The sequence below is a fragment of the Malania oleifera genome, chromosome 3, assembly GCF_029873635.1.
Source record: "Malania oleifera isolate guangnan ecotype guangnan chromosome 3, ASM2987363v1, whole genome shotgun sequence".
NCBI lineage: Eukaryota > Viridiplantae > Streptophyta > Magnoliopsida > Santalales > Ximeniaceae > Malania > Malania oleifera.
This window is the reverse complement of record NC_080419.1, coordinates 122205048-122226156: the sequence shown is the minus strand read 5'-3', so window position 1 is coordinate 122226156 and position 21109 is coordinate 122205048. Positions and strand designations below refer to the sequence as shown.

Here is a 21109-nt window from a genome sequence, read left to right as displayed (position 1 = left end):
TGTCAAATTCCAATTTTATTTTTATTTTTTCAGAAAAACAAAAACTTTATATTAAAAAAGACTTTCAAAAGTGTTTTTAAAACCCTCACTCTCTCCCTTTTCGCTCCCCCCTCTCTCTCTCGCGCTCTCCCCGGCGTTCTCTCGCCACTTCGCCGCCGGAGTTTAACCCTCTCCGTTCATCTTCCCTGCTTTCCGACCACTCTCCGGCGGCCTTTCCATCGCTTAGTACTCGAGTTTCAGACCTTTTTCAAATCTGTTCTCACTGGTTGGAAGCAGTTAAGACAGAGGAATAGACAGTGGGGGTTACAGAAACTAGTGAGAGAGAGAGAGAGAGAGAGAGAGAGAGAGAGAGAGAGAGAGAGAGAGAGAGAGAGAATAGATAAAGATATTCTTCTTTTCCTTCAGCTATCAATCAAATTTTCTGTGAAATATACCTTGATTTCTGAAAGATTCGTAATACGGTCTAAGCTGAGATTTTGTCAGCTCTTCTGCAATGCGGAATACGGATTCTTGGTATGTTGAGTACTGATTATATGAATTTAATGATTACTTGTTATGAAGTAGTTATCTTGATAGAGGTTTAATGCCATGGATTGAGATACTATTAGTTATTAACTAATAATTAAAGAATATAGCTGAAGATTGTGCCCGTGGATAGATGCATATCTATGGCTTGTTCATGCATGGTGTATTTTGGGTCCGCCAAGGTTATTTCTTCATTCACGTTTTCCTGACAATACCCATCACGCCATTTCGGGATGATTACAAATGTTACTGAAGAATTGAAAATCGGATAAGAGTGGAACCTTTTTATGTTCCGTTATGTCTGAAAATGGGAGACGAGCTAAGCTAGCATTAGATTGATCTACATGCTCAGATGATAATGATCACAGTGTAGGCCGTTCATCTGAGAACCACTGATGTAGGTAGAAACCGTCACAAATGAAGTCAGATTGTTCAATTTGATGGTTCATCTACGAGAAAAATTAGTAAAGTAGGCAACATTTAAGGACCGGCTTTTGATGTATCATTAACATATACAAGTGTTGTATTGAATTTTTTTTTACTATTTCCTTTTTAAATATAGTAGTTGATTGGGGGTTTTCACTAATTTATGGAACTGTTGTCTGTTTGTAACCCCTTAATTGATTAATTAATTTTGAAATCATTAATTAATTGTTTTGATTATAATAGGTTTTTGGTAACTACAGTTTTTTGTTTAATATGTGTCCATGGATGGCAGACCGAAGGTTCATCATTCAACTCTGACCGAAACAGTGCATGTTTTATTGTTTATTATATAGTTGTTATCAATGTTATAATTTTTTTGCATGTTGTCGTGTGTGGGTTAGATAGGTCTAGATTATTATAAGAAATAGTGAGAATGCGCTAAATCATTTTCTTTTTTTGGGGTGGGTGGGGGCGAGGGGGTGGTTAGTGTTAAATCCAAGCTAATATTGGATACAAAACGTTGCTCTATCATGGATATTTCTTATTCAGAATCATTGTCATTGAATTACAAACCAGGTTTTAAAAGAACAAAAATACTTTTCCCAGTTGCCTGCCAAAGAATCATGCTACTAAAAATTATATCGAATTATAGTTGGGGCAATAAAGATAAAATTGGGTGGATCTTTTCTGGCTGTTGTAGAAACATAACATTAATTATCTAATAATGTGTAATATTCTGCTCCTGTCTATGACAGTGATGCTCTATATTTTGAAAATTGACTATTGATTTCTTGTGACAACCTTCTTACTGCTTAGAGCAAATGCATGTGGTCGTGGTGAGACGACTATGCCTGTTTGCTAGTATTTGTTGTTTTAGAAGATCTTCTCTGTGGAACTTAGTGTTGTGGATTTTGACTACAGGAATGCTATCATGTTCTTATATGTATAGTGATCTTTTTTGGCTTTATTCACCCAGTGAGAGGAAGGGATAGAGCACAGAATGATGACAGAACACAAAAGAAGCCCCAACTCTGTTGACCAAGAGAGTTTTAGATCTCTTGCATTGAAACGACATAAGACTGATTTATCCATTTCTACCAAGGTATTTTCTCATTCATTTGATGCATGGATGTATTTTTAGAGTGGAGAATGACTTGCAATCCTAAGTATGCAATATGCTAGGTGATAATTAGATCATTTTCTGATTTATCTGGACATTATGATCATTTCTGAAATTTGTAATATGAGTTAGTTATAGCTTCTCTTTTTCAAAGTTTAAAGGGTTGCAAGACCTTGATATTTTTCCAAGTAATTGAAAATCAGAACATTGTTTGGGAGAAGTGCAATTCTGTTTCATGCAGGAGGCTAAAAGGCTGCGACTTACTTTTGATTCTGCGATTAGTAAAGCAAAGAAAATGCCAAAATACATGCCAAGTTATAGAATGTTCAGAGTTTTTGGGGGGGGGGGGGGTGTTGCTTGTCAGATTTCATTCAAGGCGCAGCTGGATGGAGTAGTTACATAAACTTTTAGCATGTGTTCACTGTGTCAACTCCTGATTTTTTTTTTTTTTTTCAACATGATGATTGGTTTACTATGGCTTGGATTCTTGAAACCAAGCATATGGGCCCCCTGATTCACTCAATTAAACAGCAGATAAATCCTTGATCATGTGATAGAATCTTTTCACCGACATTAATATTTGATATGTAATTTCTGACAGCAGGAGAAGAAAGAAAAGATTGGCGAAAGAATTGCTGCACTGCAACAGCTAGTTTCTCCTTATGGAAAGGTATGGATGACACTTCTTTTTTTCTAGAAAAAGCAGGAAGCTGTTTGTGCCTTGCATCATGATCCCATAAATTTAACATTGTGCAAACAAACAATGGATTTTTGCAATGAGTGTTAAATCTTTCATTACAAACTGTCACATTTGTTACAAAATTCAGTGGTAACCTTAATTTGAATGTTGGGAGAGGCTTATCACTCATCAGGTTTATGCCGTTCATTTCGGCACAACACTTTTTTCATCCAACATCCATAATTAAGTCCTAGAATTGGTTATTCTTATCTTGATTCTAATTCTTCAAAATGATTGCAGACAGATACAGCTTCTGTCCTTCTGGAGGCTATGGATTACATTAGATTCCTTCACGAACAAGTTAAGGTTTGGCATTCTTCTGCTATAATTTCCCTTTAAGTTTACCAGGATTCATTGAAAATTCTAAATCATCAAATCTTTTTAAGCTGCAGTTTGAATTTTTTGGTTGTTTTAACGTCTATTTCCAAATTTTCATTATTAAAATAAAACTTTACAGACTAGACAAATACAAAAAGTTGGAAATTAAGGACACCTTGATATTGCTCCATTGGCATATTATGAGGGTCATGACTATCTAATAATGGTGTATTTTCATAATTTCAACTGATTGTTGGAAATTAATTTCCATTTTTACACATGCACTCAATTTCTCACCATTTGGTGTTTCAATGTTTCAGCTACAATTTTCAATTTGATCTCATGCCTCTCTTTTTATTTTGGGTGATTGATTTTAGGTTTTAAGCGCTCCGTACCTTCAGAGTACACCAGCAGTAAAGATGCAGGTGAGCATCTACTTGACCTAAGAGTTGAAAGGACTTAGGGATTTAATGAGGAAAAAGAATTAAACTAGGAAAATCCCCTTTCCCAAATCTCCCGAAAGTTAAAAAAAAAAAAAATCTTTCTTCCACCTGCCTTAACCATCTTTCAGGTAATAGGTTTTATGATGCCAGAAATAGTGACTCAAAACTTGTCGGAATTCTTCCATTTCATGCTCTATATTTTCCCTCCATTCTGCATGTCATTTGAAGCTATAGAAGTATGCCCCTTCGGAGTAGAGCATGAAATGGACCGTGACCCCTCCATGAGAGCTATAACATGAGTAAAATGGCTCCACACGAGCTTTATGACATGATTTTAACAGAGGGCAGAGTCTCCAGAGACACCTAAGTTTTTTTCTTTTTTTTCAACAAGTTTTTTTCTTTTTTTTCAACAAATGTCCCGGTATATTCCCCTTCCCCCCCCCCCCCCCCCGGGATTTCATGGGATTATGAAGTTACACCTAATGCTATTCCTACGTAGAGAACTAGAGATGGCTTCACTTCTGTGTCAAAACATTACTGTTGGATGGGTTTATACCAAGAATCCTACAAAAAACAAAGTGGAACAATTTTTTATTTTTGATGTGTCAAAAGTTCACTTCAGTTATATTGCTAACTTTTTACTAAGCCCGAAAGGCCAATTTTCTTTTCCCTAGCAGAAGAACCTTTAATGCAGTTCATTTTATCCTGACACTAGCTAGCCCCCACCTCCAATTAGGGCTTAAAACCAAGCGAGCTATTTGCAAACATTTTGAGATAAGTTCGATAAAAGCTCAGCTTGACATTGAATAACAGTGTATTTGAACTGAGCTTGACTGTTCAAATTCAAACATGATTCTAGTGTGATCTAATGCTTGAAAGTTTGGTTCTTAGTGAGCGCATCTAGGCCAAGCTTGAATACCTGAAAGTTTGGCTTGGTTCGTCTTGTTGACAACCGTACCTCAAATTGATGTTGCTATCGTCAATAATGCGTGTTGATTTTCCTCTTAACACTGCAGGAATTTGAGGCATACAGCCTGAGAAACAGGGGCTTGTGTCTTGTACCAGTCTCCTGCACTCTTGGAGTTGCTCACAGCAGCAATGGCGCAGATATCTGGGCACCCATCAAGGCTAGCTCCCCCAAATTCTAGGCCATTTTCTGACAGGCAGCATCTAATTTGTAACAAATATTTCTAGCATCATATTCTTACATATAATGGGGTCGTGGGATATAGTGAAGTTGGTAAAATCTTTGCATGGTAAACTCTTGGTAACCTGAATTGCTCTGGCTGGTTGCTGGTTTCATTTGTGACCAGCCATTCGTATATGGGATGTGTATGTATTATGATGTTGCAAAAATGTATATTGATCTATACCGAGTGTAATGATCCTAAAATGGAGAACTGAATCTATGGAAGAAGAAATATCAAAGTGCTTTTATTTGAATCTGCAGATGCGGCGATTTGAATTTCATCTCAGTAGCAAGTAATGTTCAACAGGATATTAGTAAATATTTGGTTCTAAGAGTCCCAGAATGTGCGCCATTCTTGGGCGATTAGCACTAAGCTTGTTGCTCATGAAAGAGTTGGTCTGTTCTTGAAGATCATAATAAAGAGAATTTAGTGTGATTTGGATAAACTCCTAGTTCTACAATTAAAAGCAAAAAAAATATCCAAAAGAAGAGTCACTACTAAAGAATGAAATTTCATGTCGGGACTGAAATAAATTCCTCATAATGTAATAGCAAAAAGATCCATCACATTTCTTACATTTGGGGCATGAAGGCACAATATTGTCTTCGTGAGATATCCCAAAGGATTCTTAAGCCTAAAGCATTGCAACTAGATTTAAACAGCAATTTGGACGAGCAACTCCTCTTAAAACAAAGTGACGAAGTTTTCTTGACAACCCCAAAGTAGGGTATTTACTCTTTACTATCATCATCCCTTGCTCTTCAATTTGAGGCCCACGCGTCTAAAATTGAAACAGTAAATTGAGGAGAGGAGAGGAGAGGAGAGAACTGGATCATTTCCCACGTTAGATTTCTGATGAAGTAGATTTAACCTTCCCTCTCAGGAATTGCAGTATATGTTCACGTTTCCAGTTGTCAATCCTGCAAAAAGGAGAATAGATTTAGATAAAAATTCCCCACAATGTTTTTCTAAAAGAGATTCAAATAAACCCAGCTTTAGGGTCATTTCCAGTTATGTTAAGAGGATTCTACTGAAATATCTCTCTTGTGACTAGTCCATTCACACACACCTCTTGCATGCCATGCTCCCTCATTCTCACCCTGATATGATAATAATTGGAGCCATCTCAAATCACAAGCGGTTCAATGGCTGCCAACATCAGGAGGGGTTTGTGTTGTGCGACATAGACGAGTCATCAAACCAAAAGGAGATTTTTCTCTTATCATTTATGTTGGCAGAGGAGAATGAGGATGAGCATAAGGTGTCAAACAACAAGATTTGACGCAACCATGTCAGCATAAATCTTTGGCATTTTCAGACCAGCCATAATGACATTAGACTTTGATTCAAAATTTGGTGACACAAGATATTTATAACATCATCACACAAGCTTAATCCTACTACCATCAATCAGGCTACCAGCACTTATTGTTATAGAAGAAGCTCACCTTATGGTTTCCTTGTGTTGACCATCATCATCCAACATGATGAGTTTTGGTGGAGAATTGAAAACATATTGAGTTTTAACAAAGGGGAATTTATCTTTCTCCTCTTCAATGAAAGCAACAATTTCAGGGTAGAATACCAGTTTCCTCATGCACACCTCCAATATTGCACCAGAATATGTGATCTGCATAAAGTTAGAAACAGCATGTCACCCTTTTGTAGCAATGGACAGAATAAAAGCAAAGAGCTGTCGTCGAGAACTTAATATACAAAAATTGGCATATATTGCTTTAACATGCATATGATAGAAAATCTGATTGATATTGCAGGAATATAAATATATATATTTTTAGACACTAAAAGATTGAGCTTTTAGAGTAACTGATTGTTCCAAGGTATTGGGACAGGAGCTGTTGTGTAGTCACAAACCCACTCCCCACCCCACGCAAAAAAAATATAAAAATAAAAAACCAAAAATCTTAAACTAGATGTCCAACCAAAAAGGGGCCACACTAGAGCTTTTTAGAGTAACTGGTTGTTCCACACAAATGATAAGATGATAAATATGATACATGATGCATGCAAAGAGATTTTTTTTTTGGCAACTATTGAGCTAAATTAATTTTGAACTTAGTCATAGTAAAAATCTATAACTACTGTCTAAAAGGTTAAAAGAAAGTACTTCAAGCCTCTTCCAATTTTCTTTTACCCATTTTTCAGAGAAAATATAGATATCTATGATGCCCAAAAGTCTAAAAGCATCTATCCACATTTCCTTAATTGGAAGCCTAATAATAATAAAGATGAGCGAAGATTCTTGTGGTTAGGATGTGAGACGAGTTCGAGTATGGGCTAGACCAGAATGGTCGCAGCTAAACAAGCATTGACATGTGGGGTTTTGAATATTAAATTCTCGACTCTTTAAAATTGTTGTAAGTGGCCATGGTGCCTCATGGTGGATAAGGAGCATTTGTGGAAGATAACCACTGGAATCAAATACGAATGGATTAGAAAGGGTAGAGAAACAAAGAGAGAAGGGAGCCATATGATGTGGGTTCATGGAGGGTTTGGCAATAGATAAGGACAGGGGATGCTATGCAGTATGTGAATCACAAGGTTGCAATAAGGAGTCTTGTTTTCCCCCTCCAGCTTGACTGGTTGCGAGGATTGCACCCCTTAAACCTTTTGAAGGTATGATACTTTAGCTCTAATATACAGAGAGATTAGAATGCATGTTTATCTCGAACATGATACATAATAGTTATGATCTCTGAACGTTATTACACAATGAAAACATTGACAAGGAAATTTTTCCTAGCAAGGGTATTGGGAGATCAATTGGTCATTTGGCAGTGGATTTGTGTTCCGTGTGTACCCACAGGTTCTTGGGAGCTGCATCTGAAGAGGATATTGACTATCAAAACAGGGGGAACCATTTTAGTGGGATGCATCACTAACTGTATGTCATCTTCTACTCCAATTTAAGTGGACTAGGGAACCTTGCAATGTGGCCCTTTAAATGTTGCGTATATATTGAGCGGTGGTGAATTTTTTAGTGGAAGTGTTAAGTTATGTACAGAGAAGAGAAGAAGTCATTCTGATTCCTCTTTCCGTCTTTTGGGTCTTTTTGGAGGACAAGAAATGGGAGGCCTTTTGGAGAGGGGAAAGCACTCTCGCAAATCTTCAAAAATTGATTAAAAGTGAAAATGTTCTGGTACGCAGGAAGTGGTGGGGCAGGAAGGATATCTTAGAATTGGTAAATCAATTTTTCTTTTATCTTGCAACTTCGTTACTCTTGGTACATATATGGCCGCACCGCCCCTCCCCACTCACCACCACTCAAATAAATAAATAAACAAGTAGTCATTAACTAATTTGTTGAGATGATGCTATAAAAGAACAGCTAGGATAAATCAGTTATTTGTTCATGTAACTACAAACCAATAATCACAAAAAATTCAGACTACACCCATGGGGATTGGGAGACCCAGAATGCCCTGGGGAAGACCACTCACAGTTCATTTATATCTAAGGGGACTTATTTTCTTTTTATAAACAACATACAGCTTCATGATTATAAAGAAAGGGTTATGTGATGGTTCTATAACAGTTTATAACTTCCCATCTGATCACAAAGTAAAATAGTTCCTTTTTTCACTCAAGGGATGCTCATAAACTTTTTTGTGGACAAAACAAATCCCTTACCTGTTCTTTGGGATAGAGCCATGTTTTAGGCTTCCTTACGGGCTCATTCTTTTGTTTTTTTTTTTTAAAAGAATGTTGTTATTAGACATCCAGCGGGATTGTTAAGGGGCTCTCATGTACTTGAGTCTGTTTTTCCCTTTTTTGATTTTGTTTTTGCTTTTATGAGGATTACTTATCCTCCACTTCTTGTATTCTTATTTCCTTTATCTTAATGAACTTCTTTCTGGATCAAAAAGGGCAAAAACTTCATTGCAGACAATTTCACTAGTTACCCAAAATCCAAATTGACAAGTTTGACCAAAGCCCAAACTAAATGCGGCAAAACAGTTTCCTGTATCATTGAAAAAAAAAAATAATGAAGGCATGTAAGTTTGACCTATATGACACCCACAATGTAGTCATGAATCACTGTGACACAGAAAGTGGAGGCATGGAGCACACCTAAACAGTGTATTAATAGATTAAATATATCATATAGCTTTCTCCATGTCCATCTAACAGAATATATGCCTACACCACAAGTTCAGAGTTACTAAAAGAAAGATGACAATACTTGAACACTTTCAGTTTACTCATACTAAATCATAAAGTTAAGGGGAAAAAAAATCAAAAGTGCAATCCAAATTTCATTAAGTTATTATAGCCACACCTTGCTCATAGAATCATCTGAATCCTCCGTGCAACACTTTAAACAGTCAGATACCAATTCTGTAATAAAAAAAAAATTAAATAATCTAGAATAATCCACAGATATGTACGTAGTCAAGCAAAGTGCAAACACATGTTACACATGTACCATAATAATCAAAATGCAAAACCAATTGCCTTCTTAACTCGTGCATTTTTCTCAATTTTTTTTTGCTCTACTGATACCAGCGGTTACTTCAGAAAATAACATGGTTAACTTTTCATAAAACTAAATTCAGAAAGAACAAAATCTTTAGCCTTCAATATCATGGATAATGTTTAAAGGAGGATGTCTTATCCTCCTTTCCTTGTAATTATTCTAAAATCATAGAGAATGTTTAAAATTTTCATGCCCTATGGAATATTTTTGTTCAAATGTCATAATTGCCCATAAAGAATAAAAAATAATTTAGTCCGACAGTGGGTGCAGTTCGTTCAAAAAGCAGCAACCTTGGAGCAATCACCACGCATGCCTGTCCACCATGACAACCTAAATCTGTCCTACATGGTGAAATTGTTAATGGTACCACCCTCCTAGAAGAAAGTGAAACAGAAAAACTGGGGAAAAACTGTTATGGAGTTTTTCTCTTGAACTTAATTCCCTATTAAAAGTAAATGTGCGCTCCTAATAATGGGGTGGGAGACGAGATGACGTGGTATTATTTCTCATGCATGCCTTTGGAAATTTGTATCCCAACTGGCAAGCCGGTTCTTCCCTCTCACCTGCTTCAAAGTGGAAAATGCCAGTAGGTTTGCTTCTGGGAGGATTTTTGGGTGGGTGAGATATCTTTGGAGCTGAAGGTGACCTGTTTGTTTAATCTTTCTTCTTCCCACAATATACCTATCAGCTCATTCAATTCTTCTGCATGCATGTGTGTGTGTGTGTGTGTGTGTGTGTGTGTGGGGGGGGGGGGGGGTAGCGCTAAGGTTCTTTGGAAGATTTAAAGGAAGGATAAATTTGATAAATGGACCTCCACGGACTCCCTACAAAACATCTTAGATATTGGTATCCCACTCATTCTCATGCAAACCAAAGTTTCTTCTTATTACTCAATGCCAAAGGGAAGATTCTTCTAGAGAGAAGCGCCACAACCATTTAGCTTAAAAGGCGGAATTTTTAGACACTAACTTACCTACACCCAACCCCCCTCCTTTTTCGGCTTACAAACCTCATCCCATATAATTAAGTGATCCCTATGGCCCTCCACGCCAGAACACAGAAAGTCTCTCATGATTTTCTCCAGTTTACTAGCAATCCCAGACGAAATCTTATAAAAAGACAGAAAATAAAGAGGAATGCTTGAAAGACAAGCCTGAATTAGAGTAATTCTACCCCCTAAGACAAGCCTGTTATGAAGGATTCCTCTAGAAGTTAATTCCCTATGGGGTGATTAAAAGTAAATGTAAGCTCCTCATAATGGGTGGGAGAAGAAAGGAAGCAGTATTATTTCTCGCCTTTGGAAATTTGTATCTTAGGTGGCAAGTCAGTTATTCCCTTTCACTTGCTTCAAAGTGGGAAATGGCAATAGGGTTCGCTTTTGGGAGGATGTTTGGGTGGATGAGATTTCTTTTGGATCTAAAGGTGATTCGTTTGTTCGAACTTTCTTGGGCTAAGTTTCTCTGGAAGATTTGGACATTTGTTTGGACTATGATTCTAAATAGGATTAACATGCATGATCTACTTCTCTCAATCCCGACATGTGTGTCATGTGCCACGAGTTCAAATGAAAATAATACTCATTTGTTTGTGCATTGTAAGGTGGCAACACAGCTATGAAATGCCCTCTTCTCTTATTTACGTGAAGATTGAGAAAAAGGGGGAGGGGAGGGGTTATTGTGGAATGTGGGTGATGTATAGCTAATGAGGTATAGGGGTTTTGGCTCAAGCAGAGACGACAATGCTCTATGGAGTGGTGCTGCATTCGCTATCTTATGGACTCTTTGGATCGAGATGAATACAAGAAAATATAAGAACTGCAAAACTGTCTCTGTTTCTTACGGGAAAAGTTGCATTCTTGGCCATTTTTCAATCCACTCCCTCGGTTCTTTGTGAGGCTTATCACTACCCAAATTCAAAGGGATGGAAGGCAATTCTATTATAATATTTCAGTTTGAAGTTTTACCCCTTTCTGAGGACATCTTCTACTCTTCTTTTGTACATTGCTTGTACATAGCTTCGGTAGGTAAATTTTTTTTTCTTACCCAGAAAAAAAGGAGAAAATTAAAAAAACTGTGTTTGATGGCCTTTCCTCTTGTGTTTTTCCTTCATATTTCAGTGAGTAATGGAGTGCAAAGCATATGCAAACTTCTCAATTAAGGTCAAAAATCTAAATCTGACTTTTCCTCACAATAAGGATCACGTTTCAAATATGGGACGACATGCTTCATAAAATTAACAACTATGTACAAGGATTGATAATTTTATGCAATGTTTTAAAAGGCGAAGGCATAAGGCAAGGCGTTTTACCATCCATGAGGCGAGGCGTAACCCTTAAGGCCTTGAGGCGTAAGCATTTTGGGACTACATTTTTTTAAATAATTAATAAATAAAATCAATTTATATATAATAAAAAAAATGTGAAAAATTTTAGAATAATGGAGAAAAATATAAAAATATAATTTTTAAATATCATATAGGCCAATTTTAAGTTTTAACTAACAAACACAAACAATATATGTTAAAAAAATAAGCATGAGCCATAAGAAAAAGCCAAATTAAAAATGTCTCAAGATTCTAATTTCTAAAAGCCAGCTGGAGCCAACAGTGGCAGAGAGTACGAGAGGGTCGCGGAGAGAGGCAAGAGGCTGAGAGGGTTGCTGCAGAGAGACGACAGCTCCGAATGGTTTGTCGAAGGGAAAGGATGCGTCAAAAGGAGTCGTCAGAGGCAGATTAGAATTTGGTAGGGAATGTTGACTCGTTGGAGAGAGATGAGAAGCTTGGAGGAATCGTTGGAAGCAGCTGTTGAGTCGTCGGAGAGAGGGGAGGTGCTGGAGGAATCGTCAGAGAGAGAGCAGAGGCTATCGTCGAGGATAAGACTCGCTGGAGGCTTGGTCGAGAGATCAGAAGAGAAGAAGCTTTGTGGGAGAGAGGGAGGAAAGGGTTTAGATGCATTCTGGTTCTGTCTTTTTTAATTTATGTTTTAAACCAAGAAGTCCAAAAGGCGTATGCCTAGACATTTAAGGTGTAAAAAGCGAGCCTTTACACCTGAGGTGTACGCCTTCTCTCCTAAGGCATACGCTTTTTTGGAATTACGCATTTCTACTTGCGCCTTAGGGCGTTTTAGGTCCAAATCGCCTCAAGGCGTGCCTCAATAATGCCTTTTAAAACACTAATTTTATGATCATACAAGTATCTTCTAACTTCACATTCTTCAACGTTTGAGCGTTTCTAAAGCTAAATGCAACAAACAAGGTCCATATAATGCAGTGGAAACTGTTCCAAAATCCCCAATTGAAGCAAAACCATTCTAATCCACATAAAAGAAACCCCAGTTTCTCACCAATATTCATGCACAAAGTTTACCCTTGAAAACATCATCATCATCAGTCAAGAATCAGGTGATATACCCTCATGGAGTTCATGCAGTTGAAATTTTATCTCTCTCTCTCTCTCTCTCTCTCTAGTCTCCATTTCTCATAAATACACAGGTGATTTGACATTATTTTTTGAAAAATAATTGGATTGTTTAGATTTAACGAATTCTAGGTAGAATAACTCTAGAGCATCCATTTCCGAAGGATTAACATTCATTCAGCTAATTAATTTAAAAAATTTCATCTTTTATATTCTAGATCATGGAAAACCTAAAGGAGAAAAATATTATTCAATAGAGCAAAAAATTCATATCACCAATAAAAGAAAAATCAACGAAACCCGCATAAAAAATCCCAATTTCTCACCATTGTTCATGCCAAAATTTACCCAAATAACCATTATCTTCATTATCATCAAAGTCAACGATCAACAATCATCGAGGCCATTAATTTTAACAAATTCCAACTTGTACATTCTAAATCAAAGAAAACCAAAAGGGGAAGAAACCCATCAATGATTCGATAGAATAAAAAAAAAGTGAGCAAGCATACCCTCGTTCTTAACGTATTCGGCGAGTGTCTTGCAGTCGGAGCAGAGAGCTAGACCTGTAAACCCTAAATTCTCACATTCTTTGGGACTCAGGTGCTCCCCTCTTGTACCAAATGGTACAGCCACAAACAGCAGCAGAGCACACATCAACCCGCCCATCTCCTCTCTGTCTCTCCCTCTCTCTCTCTCTCTCTCTCTCTCTCTCTCTCTGGATGCGGCGCAGAATAGAAGTACAGAACCGAATTTGCCTCCGCCCATTTCTTGGCGCAGGTTAGCATGGCCATGGCCCATTACGTGGCGTTTGCCAATCAAAAACATTTGGATTTTCCACTCTGGAGGCCAATTTAAGTCAAAATTATTTGTAAAGTTAGTTCTTGAAATTTTGTCTAATTAAAATTTAATATTCTAATTTTGATTATTTATTGAACTATAATTGAATTATAAATTTCATGATTAAAATCTTTTAATTACTTCCTCGCCTTTCAAGCCAGTAAAATCATCCTAATTAAACTTCTAAACCACATATTAGTAAGCCAGAAAATCATATTAATAATCTTTGAAATATATATAAAATTATATAAAAAAATTATAAAATTATAGAATGAAAAATTATATAGGAAATATATAAAATTATAGAGACTAATTCCAATTTATTTCATTAATTCCTGCACATGTTTTTTTGTTGTTCATGCTTTCCTTAAAACAATTAAACACTAGTGTAATGCTTCTGAATTTTTTTTTTTCCTCACAACTAACAAACCCTTACACCTCAGTTGGTACTTGGAAGAAAAAAAAAATTGAAAAAGATCCAATCTTACATGTTTGGTTATGAAAATAAATTATGTAACAAATGAATAAACACAAATTTTTTTAATTTTTAATTATATTTAAATAGTTTTTATTTTTAATAATAATATTGAAAGAATATAAAATGAAAAATTATTTATCTTTTTTTTTTTTATCTTTCCCCAAATGAAATCCTTGATCCAAACACTGCTTTCCATATACAGCTGCTTCAGATATATCAATATTAGAAAGAAGATCAAAAACCAACTCCCAAAATCATAAATCAGACCCATTTGTCTAATAAGAAATTATTCTTTGCTATTAAAAAAAATAAAGAGTTTCTCAAATGAGTGCCAATAATACAAAGTCGATCTTCCAACGTGACTTAGTTGCCATATACAAAATAACATTACAGACACACCACTCACTCCCTTTTTTTAATGAGACAGGGTGAAAAGCTACACTTGGATTGAGAAGAAACAACACCTAACTCGATCACAGAAAGGGAAAAAAATTCACGTATAAATATAAAAAATAAAAGAACTTTGAGCGATGATTGGTCAGAATTTTTCTAAGTATTGGCTTGAGTTACAGAGGGAGGAGAGAGGGCCTTCTCAATTTTGCCACCAGCAATCTTCGACTGCGCGTATGAGCGGGCGACTTCCAACATCAAGTCCACCTCTTTCTTGTACTGCATTATTTAACAATGAACATTTAGATGAATTCCCTTATTTCAAAAGTGTAGGGGCAATTTACTTGCATATAACTTTTTTCATTTCCATTACTGTGTTTTGCAAAGAATTATGAAAAAAAAAAATGCATTATTTTCCAGTTTTCAATGTCTATACAAAATATCCCAAGCACCTATATATTGTTCTCCAAGATTTTGATATGAAATTTGAAAACCAGGAAAACAAGGTGTCAGCCTCCTAGTTATACACGGAAACAATCTTCTACAGTTGAAGAGGTTCATATATACTCTTTTTTTCCAAGTTCAAAGGAAAACAAGAAACATATGAAATGGAGAAATCAGTTGGACCAAACATCAAGAAGACAGATAAGAACAAACCTCACTGACAGCCCCTGCCTTGATTTTAGATTGCATCACACACCATTTCTTAAAATGTGCGCCTGTTGAAAATGAAATGAACACAAAAGAATTGGATCGTGGTTAGTCTAGGAGTTCAGAAATACCTAAAATGCAACTATTTAGCTAATAATCAGTGTGTTTACTAATGCGAGTGGATGCAAGAATACTGAAGGCATCATATATTGGTAACTTCATATAAAATGGAATGACAAATGTATCAACCAAGCATTGTGCATTTCAAGAGGGAAAAAAGAAATGCAACAAGAAGAAGTGAGATGTATTGAAAATCACTCTTGCATCACTTGTCATTATGCATAAATTGTTATTTGGGAATTCCTTGAGCGGTATATGCAACTCTAGTACCCAGGCAAAGAAAAAACAAGGGTAACACTCAATTACAAGGAAAATATGTACATCCGGAATCCATGTCCATACTTGCAGGATGCTAAATGTGGGGCGCAGTTTAGCATGTTGGTTTCACTTGCATGCTAAAAGTACACTGCACCATATTATAGTATATCCCAATGAGACAATATTATGGTTCTTGAAACAAAGAAATGGAGCCCATCAACAAATAAATCCACTGCAAGGGATCCACATTGTGACTATAGCTAGATTCTTGACCATTTGAATATGTAAGGAACTGAACTTCACATGCCCGAAAATTGTTTGAAAATGTTCCATTAAATTAATCTTTGCCAGCATAATTTCTTGGAGGAGCTAGTAGTAGGGTTCCACGGCACTTTAAAATGTTCATGTGCAATCAAATCACTATAAGCAATGCACTGGTGAAACAAGTGCATGCTGGTGAACTTAGCACCAATCACTCTGCTGCTGCTTAGTTAATTCTTTGGACAGTGCCTGCTTTTACCCTTGGCTTGGAGAGCAAGTAATTGGGTTTGAAAAAGTGATAATTAATTTCATGAATGCAGACACTCGACAAAACGGACCAGTGTGCATTTTTAAGTGCCCCTATTCTGCAAATTGATGTTTCTCCAGATTAAACACATTGGACTGAAAGTAATCATGACAATACATATTTGAGTACAGTACACATGATAGAAAAACCACATAGCAATTTAGTAAGCATGTATAATGACAGGCAGGGTGAATGTGTTGATTGCACTTCTGATACTCACCCACTTTTATGTCTATATTAGATGATGTTTCAGAGTTCGTCTCCACGCACCACTTACAGTGAACCTGGAACAGCATTTCAAATTCAGTTCCAGTGACAATGAAGGATATGAAGATACAAATTAGAACAATCTGCCATTATTCAAAGAAAAGGAAGCCATGCACACTATATTACAAAAGAAGCACAAAATCAGTTATCCAGTGGTAAAAGATTAATTTTCCACAAGTCTGATTCATCTCCTCTATACAGTTATTATACCATATTTTTAATACTTATCCAGCAGATTGACTGAAATATGAACAGGTTGAGATGATTTTTTTAAGCTATCTGAACAAAATCCTGTATTATCATTCTCCTTTTATTTGGTGGCAGTGTGTAATCTATTAACTGTCAGCTGCATTGATACACTACTTCTATGAGACTACAACTAATAAAATAGTATTTTTTTTAGATAAAGATAAATTTTATTTTGGAAGAAAGAGATGAACACAAACTAAAGAGAGACAACATATCCTCAAAGCTAAGATAAAAAAATAAATAAAATAAAAAAAAAGAAGAAAATCAATACAACTTGTTCAAAAGGGTGTGGGAACTACATTAGCTCGTGATTGAACTTATTTGGTGGTATATTTGATGTCAAGGTCTAGTTCAACGCCCTTGGGCATCAGCGAGGGGTAAATGGGTGACTGAGAAAAAGAGAGATCCATGTTCAAACCACGCAACAACAACAACCGTACCTGGAAGTCCATTAGGAGGAGTAAATGGGTGAATGAGGAAAAGAGAGACCCCTATTCAAACGGCGCAACAACAACAACAACCGTACTTGGAAGTCCATTAGGTGGAGTCAGTTATACAAATCATTTTCGCCATTTTCTTGATCTAGAACCTAGATATCCTTAGAAAGTTGGGGCATTGTCGGCCATTTTTCACTTCTTTAATCTAAGTTATTCTAGGTCTAAACTATGTAAGCAATAAAATATTTTTTACTCCTGCTTCTTAATAATCTGATCCTAATTGCAAGTTTCCAACCAACAAAAACACAAAAGTTCCATGCAATCTAATCCTAATTGCAAGTTTCCAACCAAAAAAAACACAAAAGTTCCATGCTTTGCTTACCATGATAGAGTATTAACACTCATCCACAGTAACATACTCAAGTCGGCTACACCTATTTTCAGTGATGTTTGTTTTTTGCACATCTATTTTCTTGGTTGTACAGCATCTATGTAACATAACTGGTCAAAAAGTTGTCCCATAATATTCTTGTACATCTCAAGATTGTCATTGTTTTTTATCTGTATTCATTGGAATTAAACTGAGATGAGAACCAGTTTCGTCATTATATTTGCATGTGGTTTGATCTTCTGTTACTTAGACAAGGATGCTTTTCTTATTACGGTACTGGTTCTGCTTGATAGAGAATGTGGAGCACTCACTGTGTGTTGCTGAGTAAAGCACCCATCCCTAACCACAAGGCATTGGATAGCTTGTTTGTGGAAATTCAACATCTACTGATGCAGGTAGACAAAACAGTAGGTCTTCAAATCAAGGATTTGGAAGCCAGGAGGCGTCAATGTGTCTCATAACCTAGCCTCCTGATTATCAAAGTTGGACAGTTTGCTCTGGTTGGTATAGAATGTAAAGTTGTAAAGCAAAGCTCCCATCACTGTCCTCATGTTCTACAAGGCAGGGTATCTTGCTCTTGTTGATTCAACATCTACCATCAAAGATTTGGAAGTCAAGAGGAATTAGGTGTCTCCTATCCTAGCCTCCAGATTATCAATGTTGGATGAATCAAACTGGCCATAGCAAGCCATGATGTTCAATGAGGTAATTAGAACATCACAGAAAAACCCATGAGTGAAACAAAGAACATAATTATGATGCATTGACTCTGGTGTGGGGCTTGAAACCACAATTCTTTATGTCTAATACTTTCAGTTAATAGAAATTTCAGAACTTCTGCAAAAACAAAAGAAATAAGGGCAACAAAAGAACTATGAATTTTTAAGGCCCTGTTCACTTGTAGAAAGAAGCTTTAGTTTTCATTTTCAACTTTCCAAAGAAATACAAAAAATGTTATCTTGTTTTCCAATTGATTAATTTTCTGAAACTTGGAAACATATTTTTATTGTTTTGTAGATTTCCTAATTCCTATATAAATTTTGGAAAAAAAAAAAGTGGCCTTTTTGTAATTATACAGAAATCTGGACAGGCACTAAACATTGCTAATATTTCAACTGACAGATCCTGGAATTTTTATTTCAGGGGTTTCAAAAGACATAATTTCCATTATAGATTGCACAATTAGAAACATAAAACAAACTCGTGTAACAGAAAAATCATAGTGATAAAGTTATATAAAGCACTAAAATTTAAGAATATATACTTGCCTAAAAATGATCTATGGTAAAGAGTGTCTTCAGTCAAATTAAAAGGTAAAGACATAAGTTTTGACTAGCTGAGAAAAAAAAAAAAAAAAAAAACTGAATATCAATTTTGATGGAGATTTCAAAGATCTCAGTTTCGAGAAATTTCAATCAAAAGAAACACTGGAAACTTATACGGAAATTATGGATAAATCTTTGAGAAATATGTTAATAAATGATTGTGAGTTATTTAGGGAAAAAAAATAAAAAACCCCAAAATTTTCTCCCTTTTTTTGAATTTTTCTTTTGAATTTTCACATTTTGGCCTATTTGCAAAATTTCAGGAATTTGGCATAAATTTCAGCTGATATTTTGCAAAATAGAAATTGAAACCTTATTTCCTTTTGAACCCTCCCAAAAACTGAAAATTTGGAAAATTTTCGAAATTAAAGACTCTGATCACACACAACCCCCCGCCCCCCAAATCACACTCTCCCCCCTACGCCCTACCCCCCAGAATTACAATAAGATGATCTGAATAAATTTCCAGAAAAGAACCTACAAAGATAATATGGAGAACATTTGCAACAGATTAGAAACTTCAAATTATATCTACCAAACCTTTATCTTTCAGCAGCAAGAATAGATAATAATGAATTAGTCAATATGTTAGGCAACAAACTAAGTTAATAAATGTCTGTGGAAAGACAGAACTACTAAATTAAAAGCCATTTTGTAATAAGGGAACATAAAAGAGAAAATGGGGGGAAAAGACTTTCATATGCATTGGAAACCTAAAATCATTACTATTAAGATTTGATTAAAATGAATGACCTAACTTGAAGATAGGTCTCTTCCTCTATTTATAATACAAATTAAATACATTCTAATGACATTAATACCCTCACTAACTCTCACTAATTAACATACTAAAACACTCAGTAATAATAATAATACTAAAAGACATATATAACCTCTAACACTCCCCCTTAAGCTACAGAATAAATGTCATATGCTCCCAGCTTGTTACAAATGAATTTAGCATGAGCACCCTCCAATGCTTTGGTAAACAAATCAGCAAATTGCAAGCCCAACTTCATATAAACGGTTGTAATGAGCTTCTACACAAGTTTCAAACAAAGTGGCAATCAACTTCAATGTGCTTTGTCTGCTCATGAAAACGAGGTTGGAAGGCAATATGAAGAGCAGCTTGATTATCACACATCAACTTTATAGGCTAAGAATGCAAAAAAACCCAATTCTTCCAACACATTCTTCAACCAGACAAGTTCACAACTAGTGCGAGTCATAGCTCTATATTCTGATTCAGACCTTGCCACCAAAATTTGTTTCTTACTCTTCCAAGAAACCAAATTACCATCAATCAAGATACAATACCTAGTGGTTGATCTCCGATCGGAAGGTGATCTAGCCCAATCTGCATCTAATCCATGGATATAAGTGTGACCTTGATCACGATATAAAAGACCTCTCCCAAGTGCACCTTTAAGGTGTATCTCAAGATGTGAATTACTGCGTCCCAATGACTTGTCCTTGGAGAATCTAGAAATTGACTCACAACACTAGTTACAAAAGATATATCCAGTTGAGTAACAGTGAAATAATTCGACATTATCACAAAACTTGTTACAAAAGATATATTTGGTTGAGTAACTGTGAGATAATTCGACATTAACTTGTTGTTAGGACCCATGTGTGTATCAATCGGTTTAGATCCCAACAAACCAGTTTCATCCAACAAATCATACAAACATACTTCCTCTATGACACAACAATTCCAATATGAGATTTAGATACTTCTACACCTAAGAAGTATTCCAACGGTCCCAAATCCTTGGTCTGAAACTTAGTATGTATAAATAGTTTGAGCACTTGTAATAACAATATCATCCACGTAAACAATAAAAAGGATCCTACCCGATGAAGTATAATGATAAAACATGGAATGATCCACAACATACCATCGAAGACCAACATCAGGTACTACAACACTGAAACGACCAAACCATGCTTTGGGAGACTGTTTTAAACCATATAAAACCTTCTTGAGTCGAAACACTAAGCCCGACTCCCCTTGAGCAACAAACCTAGGTGGTTGCTCCATATAAACCTCCTCCTCAAGGTCACCATGCAAGAAAACATATTTCACATCCAGATAATGCAAAGGCCAGTGACAAATAGTAGCCAAGGAGATAAACAGATGTACTGATGTAAGTTTGGCAACCGGAGAAAAAGTATTAGAATCATACATACTATACGCTTGAGTGTATCCCTTAGCAACAAGACAGACCTTTAGATGAGCCACAGAACCATCAAGGTTGACTTTCACAGTATAAACCCAATGACAACCGACTACAAACTTGTCAGAGGATAAGGTACCAAGTCCCAAGTACCATTGTCATGCAAAGTGTTCATCTCTTCAATCATTGCATCCCTTTACCCACAATGGGCTAAGGCTTTCAAAATAGATTTAAGAAGGGTAGTAGATGATAGAGTAGTAACAAAACAATAATAGAAGGGTG

At 36.0% G+C, this 21109-nt stretch overlaps 3 protein-coding genes across 6 annotated transcripts in view; 1 reads left to right on the top strand and 2 right to left on the bottom strand.

Moving 5' to 3' along the window:
• The first annotated feature begins 34 nt into the window (after positions 1-34).
• LOC131150515 (transcription factor bHLH153) lies at positions 35-5014 on the top strand. 4 transcript variants are annotated; one of them, XM_058101272.1, is made up of 6 exons: positions 35-513; positions 1928-2053; positions 2673-2741; positions 3051-3116; positions 3506-3553; positions 4588-5014. In XM_058101272.1, exons 2-6 carry the CDS (start codon positions 1952-1954, stop codon positions 4717-4719), a joined length of 417 nt encoding a protein of 138 aa, XP_057957255.1. In that variant the 5' UTR covers positions 35-513; positions 1928-1951; the 3' UTR covers positions 4720-5014. The 4 variants fall into 4 exon arrangements, with proteins under 4 accessions (XP_057957255.1, XP_057957256.1, XP_057957257.1 ...); XM_058101273.1 differs by having other exon boundaries at positions 67-513; positions 2676-2741; XM_058101274.1 differs by having other exon boundaries at positions 80-513; positions 1873-2053; positions 2676-2741.
• Positions 5015-5259: 245 nt separating this feature from the next.
• On the bottom strand, positions 5260-13493 carry LOC131150514 (uncharacterized). The gene is made up of 4 exons (XM_058101270.1): positions 13186-13493; positions 9062-9120; positions 6210-6391; positions 5260-5681 (listed from the first exon to the last, which is right to left on the bottom strand). The coding sequence occupies exons 1-4, from the start codon at positions 13472-13474 to the stop codon at positions 5606-5608; spliced, it is 606 nt and encodes a 201-aa protein (XP_057957253.1). The 5' UTR covers positions 13475-13493; the 3' UTR covers positions 5260-5605.
• A 768-nt stretch (positions 13494-14261) lies between these two features.
• LOC131150513 (BAG-associated GRAM protein 1) overlaps positions 14262-21109 on the bottom strand; it is a 58931-nt gene continuing 52083 nt past the window's right edge. Inside the window, exons 16-18 of the mRNA XM_058101269.1 lie at positions 16199-16262; positions 15039-15100; positions 14262-14660 (exon numbers count right to left, since the gene is read on the bottom strand). Of these exons, the coding sequence (XP_057957252.1) occupies positions 14541-14660; positions 15039-15100; positions 16199-16262 (246 nt within the window). The 3' untranslated portion in view covers positions 14262-14540. The remainder of the gene's footprint in view (positions 14661-15038; positions 15101-16198; positions 16263-21109) is intronic.

Coding starts and splice junctions, on each gene's coding strand:
- LOC131150515 (XM_058101272.1), top strand. CDS start 1,952: ATGATGACAGAACACAAAAGAAGCCCCAACTCTGTTGACCAAGAGAGT. Junction 2,054..2,672: donor ATTTATCCATTTCTACCAAG/GTATTTTCTCAT, acceptor AATTTCTGACAG/CAGGAGAAGAAAGAAAAGAT. Junction 2,742..3,050: donor TAGTTTCTCCTTATGGAAAG/GTATGGATGACA, acceptor AAATGATTGCAG/ACAGATACAGCTTCTGTCCT.
- LOC131150514 (XM_058101270.1), bottom strand. CDS start 13,474: ATGGGCCATGGCCATGCTAACCTGCGCCAAGAAATGGGCGGAGGCAAA. Junction 9,121..13,185: donor CGAATACGTTAAGAACGAGG/GTATGCTTGCTC, acceptor TTTTTATTACAG/AATTGGTATCTGACTGTTTA. Junction 5,682..6,209: donor CAACACAAGGAAACCATAAG/GTGAGCTTCTTC, acceptor TCCTTTTTGCAG/GATTGACAACTGGAAACGTG.